Source organism: Hyalella azteca, unplaced genomic scaffold (assembly GCF_000764305.2).
Source record: "Hyalella azteca isolate HAZT.00-mixed unplaced genomic scaffold, Hazt_2.0.2 contig6926, whole genome shotgun sequence".
Lineage (NCBI taxonomy): Eukaryota > Metazoa > Arthropoda > Malacostraca > Amphipoda > Hyalellidae > Hyalella > Hyalella azteca.
In genome coordinates this window covers 151,259-159,705 of record NW_025937066.1, presented here as the reverse complement: position 1 = coordinate 159,705, position 8,447 = coordinate 151,259, and the positions used below count along the sequence as shown (strand labels likewise).

Here is an 8,447-nt window from a genome sequence, read left to right as displayed (position 1 = left end):
TGCGAGTTTAGGGTTGAGGCAATAGGAAGGTTATGGGCAGCTGGGATAAGGGATACCGAACAATTATGATGCAGTGGGATGAAGCGCGTCTCCTTATCAAGGTCCCCAGCCTTACGCGTCTCCAACACATTGCAGAGCCATACAGTCGATGTTCATAATATGAGGATTATATATTAGAATTATTTTATATAATCAAACATATATTAAATTCAAAAAGAAATATTTTTGATCTATAGCTGTTTTAAATAAACGATTTTGTATGAATTTTGACCTTACATGGGCAATTGTTTCCACACATTCACAATTCAACTAGTCATTTCACACAGCATTTCAATCATGCCTAGATGACTAATATTTTTTTATTCTCACTGAATTTTAAGTAAAATTCAATGAAATGTGTTATTATTCAACACAGACTCGCAGGCAGCGGACCTTGGAGAGAGCCTGCGGGAAGTTGAAGAAAACTCGTACTTATAACAATGCCCCTCGCATTGACATTTTATGTAGCATCGAACATAGGAAATACCCCCCAAAAAATGAAAAAATTACCGGTTTCATCATCGTGATTTAAGCTCGACATTAACATTGCAAGCATTAAATGCTTGCACATAGCTATGAACACACAATATAGCTATGATTGAATTAATCAAATTTTTCACTGAATCTATGAAGAAATTATCATTGATGCGAATGCGAGTTTGGGTTGAGGCAACGGGAAGGTCATGGGTAGCTGGTATAAGGGATACCGAACATGCGGATTGTAACTGCACAATTTACGACTTCATAATGAGTATATATACGGAACGATGATAACTCCGCCGTTTTTTCAACACTTGAGAATTTCCAATCTGAAACATCCTGTTATATTTTATTATTCGTATATGCAAGGCTGTGATATTCAGTAGAATGATGAGCGATGCCTGGTGAATGTATAAGATTCTTGAGCGAGCAGTAGACTGCTTGTCCGCAAATGTTTGGAGCATAATGTAAAATAAATGTTTTTGGTTTTGCACCAACACGCAAAAGTTTGTTTTGCACCAACACGCAAATTAAATTGAATTCAGCAATGTTTATATATATGCCTATTATATCTAGACATACTGTTTCTTTAAGCAAGTTTCATTGAAGACCAGATAATTTGTTTTACTGACAATTAGGCGTTGTCATGCGATGCCCCGACGCCATCCGACTCGCGCTTATAGAGTCTCTCATCATTAAGGATGGGACTCCAGCCATCAACCTTCAAACTACTGGATTTGTCAGAAATTTGAGACTGTTTTCGGAGAAATTTTTGGTGCTTTAATTCTTGATCATCTGCATATTTTCAATTATTTCGAACCCAATTGATTTTTGAGTAGTATTCTATTTAAATGATATTGTACAAATGTCGATCCAAATTTCATCTCTCAATTCGTATTGTAACTTGATGATGAATGACTGATACATTCAAAACCTTCTTAACGAAATGAAAATGTACCCTTATTTCTGCTTTACCAGTGCAAACGAAAAATATCTTTCGATATATTGAAACAACTAATTGGATAATTTTCAATAAAACAAATTCGCTGGTCTTCGATGAAACCTGCTTAAAGGACCAAATTTTGCCAACCTATACTAATATACTGTTTCATGCCACATTGTTGAGTAGGTCAGTTGATTTGTGTATGAGTCCTTGAATATGGCTATCAAGTTTACCTCATTTCAACGATTTCATACCACAGATATAAAATCTCTGCTATCTTTGCTCCCTTCAAAGTCCTCGCTTTATTACAGTACAAATCCCTCGCTTACGCAAGAGCTTCATGATTACATGTTCCACTTTCCATTGCTGACGGGCTTTAGCTGCCACCACACTCAGGGAAATAAGTGAAACTTTGTCCGATTAGTGTTGCAATTTTCGCCTGAGTGTGGGTCTCCCTGACCCATGTTTGGCGGATCAAAGCGGCGTATCAGGGCTACTTCCGCTCGCCGTTTGTGCTATGGGTAAGAAAGCGTGTCACTAATTGGACAACATTACCCGTTTATTTGTCCAAGTGCAGTTTCGCAGCGATACATCAGCTTTTTCCTGTTGATGAGATTAGATGCATCCTGCGCCACACCAGACCGCGCCACCTGAACGCTGCCTGCTACAGTGTGGACTGTGGCACCAGACGCGTGTGGTGACCCGGCAAGTCCTCTCGATTGATTAATTTATAACGCTTATAGTATACGTGAATATTGAGTTAATTATGAACAAAGTTCATGCAGTCTATGTGATTATCTCCATTATTGGCTTATTCGTGATGCCTCAAATCATTAATTTCTGCATGCATTCAAATGTTCAACATGGGCGAGCAGTGGCTGCTACTATATTTGTTTGTACCGCAATAAACAATGTTTTGTGATTAACGTGCAAAGTCTTTGTACGTATTCATCAAAATTAATGATATATAATATCATTTACAAAACCTACTATGGTTATCAAATGTACTGGTGAAGAAATCATTTAATCTCGGTTAAACATTATTTTCATAAATATCGAAATTATAATCAAAATGATAATACGTAAATAAGAATTTGTTACTTTTTTGTGACCGAGTATAGTGCCTCAGTTGAGATTCTCTGTTGGCACAATGAACATACCTCCATTTACATGAAATAATAATTACCTACATGAATATCTATTTGAACTATCAAAACTATATTTATAAATGCAGGCAAGTCGCATTACGAGGCGTAAATAAAATGATGAATAAGTTCAAATGAGGAGCAACATGCGATTTTGCCAATGCTGTTTGACAATTCAAATTCAATACGTGATTGATACCGTTTGTCTATTCAAACTCAGCGTTTACAACATGGTTTGTCTACTCAGACGCTACATGTATAATACAGTTTGTGTATGTAACCACTGCGTGTACATATAATACCGTTGGACTGTTCAAATTCCCTCAAATCATTCGGTTTGTCTATTGGAACTATTCGCAGATTATGCCTGTAAGAAATCAGTAGGTTGATTTGGGCCATTCACACTGGCACACAAACTCTGCTCTAATGAAGCGGTTTCCTACACGTCATCTTGAGCCTGCGCATTTCCCCCCGACATTTCCGCAAGCTGGCGAATTCTGGTGCAATTAAGTTGAACTAAAATTTAATAAGGCGTTAAGGTGTGAACCAGAAATCAATTATATATGGTGTTTATATAATTTATACTTGTACCAAATAACCGCGTAGGAGAATCACTTTTATATTTATTCAGTGCTGCTGGCAATTAATAACTGACTGCAAAGCTTCAATAAGGATCACATACATTTGGCTCCTTATCAACTAAGTTTAAAAAATAAAATAAATCATTTACTAGGAAAAAAATTTCATTTTAATTGTTAACTTATTTATGTGTGACCAAAGTGAACTTCGCTATCGAATAGAAGAAAATTATATAGATGCTCTGACTTTTCAATCTCGAGAAACTTGGGTTCCGGTGCTTTTTCTGAGGTGCATTTCTTGATTGATATGGACGGTTGCACCTCTCTGAAGTTGATGTGGAAGCTGCGGTGAAATACGTGAAATACATGGGAAATAAATATGAATGTAGTATGAAATAAATGTACCTCATACTATCAAAAATGTATTTTTTTGTTGCGAAATTAATATTTTATAGAGTTTTTTAAATTTATTGATTGAGATTGCGAATCAAACTTATGAAAATAAGTTAATTTAGGGAAAAATTTAGTCCTGTATGTTGCACAATTATTTTGTTCAACTGCACTTTTCGTTTCTGGAATCAAAAACTTTTACTTATGAAATGTTCGTTGTAATGAGAATGGCCTTACGTATGCATCGCTGTCGTCATCTAATTCTGAAAAGTATATTGACTTTGCGTACTTCCGACGCAGATCAGAAAATAATTGTTCTATTTATTGCCGATATACTTGAAATATTATTACATAAACCAAATACCATATTTAGAAGAAAAACTTAATTAGGATCAAAGAGCGGCATGCTATGTAATATATTTCTTCGGAAATCACTTCTAAGATATATTTTATTACTGCTCAACATGACGCATGTGGTGCTATCTTCACATCCTCTGTGGACTATACAAGGTGAGTTTCGGGAAATATCCAAACGTCGACTCAACATCAGGCAGGAAAAGCTTGTATCCTCCTCATGGAGCACTCACTAGTTGCTAAGTGAATACTGAATAGTGAATAATAAGTTTTAGCTCAGGCATGGATATTATGTTTACCATGATTTCGATCAGAAAGCTGAATAAATAACATCGGTCTCGCGAATTTGTTTTGAGTTACTCCACTAGAAAACTTGGCGATGTTACATTGTCGGACTTCATTCAGTAAGAAGTTGAATTGCGGTTTCTAATACATTCTCGGTTTTCTGTAAGCAATCTTATTCAATAGGATCATAATTATGTTTAAAAATGTGGCATAGAAAGATATACTCTGAAGATGGGCTAAAAATTGTTTTTATGCGATTTTTAGCGCATTTTCTCATTTATGGAAAAAATGCAGTATTGTGCTCGCCATGTCCGTCTGTCTGTCTGTCTGTCCGTCCGTCTGTCCGTCCGTGACCTCAAGTTTTCGTCGACGAGAAAATGCGCTCTCTGTCACTCACTGCAGTGAATACTGAGTTATATTTTTTTTTTATGAGTGACCAACCATGCATGTTTCGGACCAGTAGTTATAAACCGGTTTATCCAAGTTAATTATTTAAGCATTTCCGTGAACGACTTTGCTTTCTTTATAATTCGTACGAACATAATCTTACCCAATTTAGTGGTCGATTTTAATATTTTAATGCTTCGTTATTGGAATTTTTATGAAGGTTTTTAGCCACTTTACTTCGTTCATTTACATGAGGGCCTTGAAATATCTGTTTCTAGCCACGGCATTGATCTGGCCAGCCGCATCGTTAACAACGATGAATTACTTGGTATTCAGCCAATATTAAGACATAGAATTCCTTCGATCACACATAAATATATCGTTCAATAATAGTACTGCAATATTAGTACGTAAAGATAGTATCACTATATGGACAATTTCTCAGAATGGCTGATAAAGCACACGGATATGAGCCTTATAGAAAGTAATTCCCGATATATGTATATTAGTTTATTATATGAACAGTTCTACAAAGTTATCTTGAATTGGCTAGTCTCATCTGCAGCATGCCCGGCCAGAATCATGTGCTGCAATTATAACATTTATTAAGTTTTTAAATGCATGAGAATATCATCGAAATAATATTCATTACTTAAACTCTTTTTTTTTACTTTTAATGGAAAAGTTTGCCTGTGAAGATTTTGATCTACCGACGCGGTTGTTCGCTTCGGTCGGTGGCCATGCAACTCTATAGTCACACACATCGGCTTTAACAGTAAAAGGCAATTCAAACGATTAATTAAAGCTTCATCACAATTGTTATCTTCAAGTATGTTTTTACTATGAAGTTTTTTGTGCAGATTGTGATCTACCGACAGGCATTGACCACCCTGTGGGTCTCCTCAGCGCCAACATCCTAAACCTGGCCAGAATGACCTGGGTGAGCGACTCATTCTGGATGGAATATTCATGGAACGCGCAGCCTCAGTACGCATGCGGGCTACAGAACAACGTACTGTATTTTGTACAGAAGAAACAATCAGGACCAGATAAGGGGTTGCACTTCACGTTCACGACGTATTCGTCCTACAATGATTGGAGAATTAATCGGGATAATCGGGAGAAGGGTGGACAAGAAATAATCTGTCCTGGAACCATCGTGGCGCTGGATAAAGGTTCTTACGGATTCGCGTCTTGTGAAAAAGGTGGGGGTAGCAAAAATTTTTATCAATTGTGAAAGAATCTCATAGATGGAATCATAATTCATTTAGTTATGAATGAAAACAGAATCCTCGTATTTCAGTCCCATCGAATGGCTCGTCCAAAATATAGCTTTATACTAATGAAAAATTGCTAATCTTTCTCGCGCTCTAGATGACTATTAATCTTGTTCGCAGTAAATTTATGTAAATTTACTTGTTTCAAAATTTTACGTAGGAGTAACAGATCGAACGATCAATATTAAAAAAACTCTGACTTTTTCAAACCTTAGAATTTTTTGTTCGTATCCAAAATCATGTGATATAGAATTGTAGACGATAATATTACTTGAAAATTAGCGTATCGCCAACGATACTATGTCGCCACTGCGTCAAATGTGAAATTCTTCAATTACAAGACACGACATAAAATTCATATTGTTGATTAGCAGTGGTAAAAACGTGTCTTTGTATTATAGTCCTAACAAAAAAATAATATAATCCGCTGATTGTTTTTTCAGAAAATTCCTATTGATATATAATATGTTACAAAAATAGTTACCTGTGGTGGGCGACTCCTGTGCTATCAGTTCAATATTTTCCTGTCATTTATTACATGGCAGCGTAATATCATGGTGGCAACTCTTGTGATAGTCACGGCAGTTCCTATCGTCACTGCAACTAAGTGTTTTCTATCACTATCTCCAATCACAAAATATCCTATACCCTATCATTATCCCCTATCGCAAACCATCCTAGTCCCTATTATAACCCCCTATCACAAAATATCCTAGTCCCTATCACTATCCTCTATCACAAAATATCCTAGTCCCTCTCACTATCCCCTATCACAAAATATCCTAGTCCGTATTATTATCCTCAATCACAAAATATCCTAGTCCCTATCATTATCCCCTATCACAAAATATCCTAGTCCCTATCATTATCCCCTATCACGAAATATCCCAGTCCCTATCATTATCCAATATCACAATATATCCTAGTCCCTATCACTATCCCCTATCACAAAATATCCTGGTCCCTATGATTATCCCCTATCACAAAATATCCTAGTCCCTATCATTATCCCCTATCACATAATATCCTGCTCCCTATCATTATCCCCTATCACAAAATATCCTAGTCCTTATCATTATCCCTCATATTTCGCCAGACTACAGCAAGGTGTTGGCTGCATCACAGGACTGGCGGGCCGGGGTACCGCAGTCCTTCTTCCTAATCCTACTCGGGGTGGTCTCAGGCCTCATCCTCCTCGTCGCTGTAGTGGCAATCGTCGCGCTCATTATTTCCAAAAAGAAGTTCACGGGATTTTTCTCATTGCACAATCACAGATTAGACACAAGTCTGGCCCCACCTGCTACGACATTTGAGCCACCGAATATTTAACCTTTTTATTATACGTGATTTAGTAAACAATTTCACAAATAATGAGCAAAGTCAATCATCATGCCAAAAAATGCACCAAGTATTTTGAAAAAAAAAATAACTTTGTTTTTCTATTTGTTTAGTCTTTAGGGTTAGATACAGTGTGTGTTCACTTCGCTCTCAAACTTCAATTTGACTATTGAAAACTTATGTCATATTTAATTATATGCCTTTTACTAATATACTGCACAACCTGATGGTTAAAGTAACGATTGTCCCGCAGCAAAGTTCCCCCGCTAGAAAAAAAATTAATTTCTGTAGTTGTATTTTTTATACTTTTATTAATACACAAAACGCGCGTTTTTCACAAAAGCATAGCGAATAACTCTTTGAATTTTGAAACTGTTTTAGAATTTTCTGAAGATTTTGTTAGCACAGGTTAGGTCAAAACTATACCGCAATAACAAGAAGCCTACGCTAATTAACCCATCCCAGCCTAACCAACTCTCATGGAAATATAGTTTTGATCAAAAGACAACGAACAAAATTAAGCCTCTGCTATCAGGAGGGCATTATTAACAATGAGTTATATTTTTGCTATCATGTACATTGATTCAGTATTGATGTAGTAGGGATTTGATTAGTGTTTTAAGTATCGATCTACGAACAAGCGCTTCGGAATTTGGCCCAATCGTGTTGATGGGGTGTTTCGCAGATCGTGAATAAAAGTTTCAGCCTGAGAAATTATTTGTTTTCCCTGCAATACAAATCGTCTGCGAAAGACAGGAACTGACAAGATAATCATTTCTTCTTCTTCATCCACGTTGCAATTTTCTCAAATTTAATCTTTTCAAAATTTTCAGCCACGACTTTTTTATTTCTAAATTTACTTCTCTGAAATCCTGGTACAGCGAAACTATTTTCCTATACAATTGGAAAATTATCGATTCTCTTTAGCATAAAATGGCGAAGTTTAATTAACTAGCTCTCACTCTTTGGGTTTGAGCCGCTAAATTGAAATATTTATAGAACATAATTCAGGAAATGTAACAATTTTTCGCTGAAAACCTATACACTATAATGATTACACGTTATCAGGTCATGCTATTTATCACGAGACTTTATAATTTAATCTTCTTTGATGTACTTGATTGACAATTGAGATTTTTGTGTATAATGAATTCACACTGCGAAATAGCCGACCGAACTGTAGTTACTGAACAATGTTGTATTTAGCAACACTTCCAAAGAAGTAAAAATT

The 8,447-nt window shown here is 36.1% G+C and overlaps 1 protein-coding gene across 1 annotated transcript; it reads left to right on the top strand.

Moving 5' to 3' along the window:
* Positions 1-3,909: 3,909 nt before the first annotated feature.
* On the top strand, positions 3,910-7,919 carry LOC108680228. The gene is made up of 3 exons (XM_018169014.2): positions 3,910-4,085; positions 5,462-5,806; positions 6,975-7,919. Exons 1-3 carry the CDS (start codon positions 3,980-3,982, stop codon positions 7,205-7,207), a joined length of 684 nt encoding a protein of 227 aa, XP_018024503.1. The 5' UTR covers positions 3,910-3,979; the 3' UTR covers positions 7,208-7,919.
* Positions 7,920-8,447: the final 528 nt, after the last annotated feature.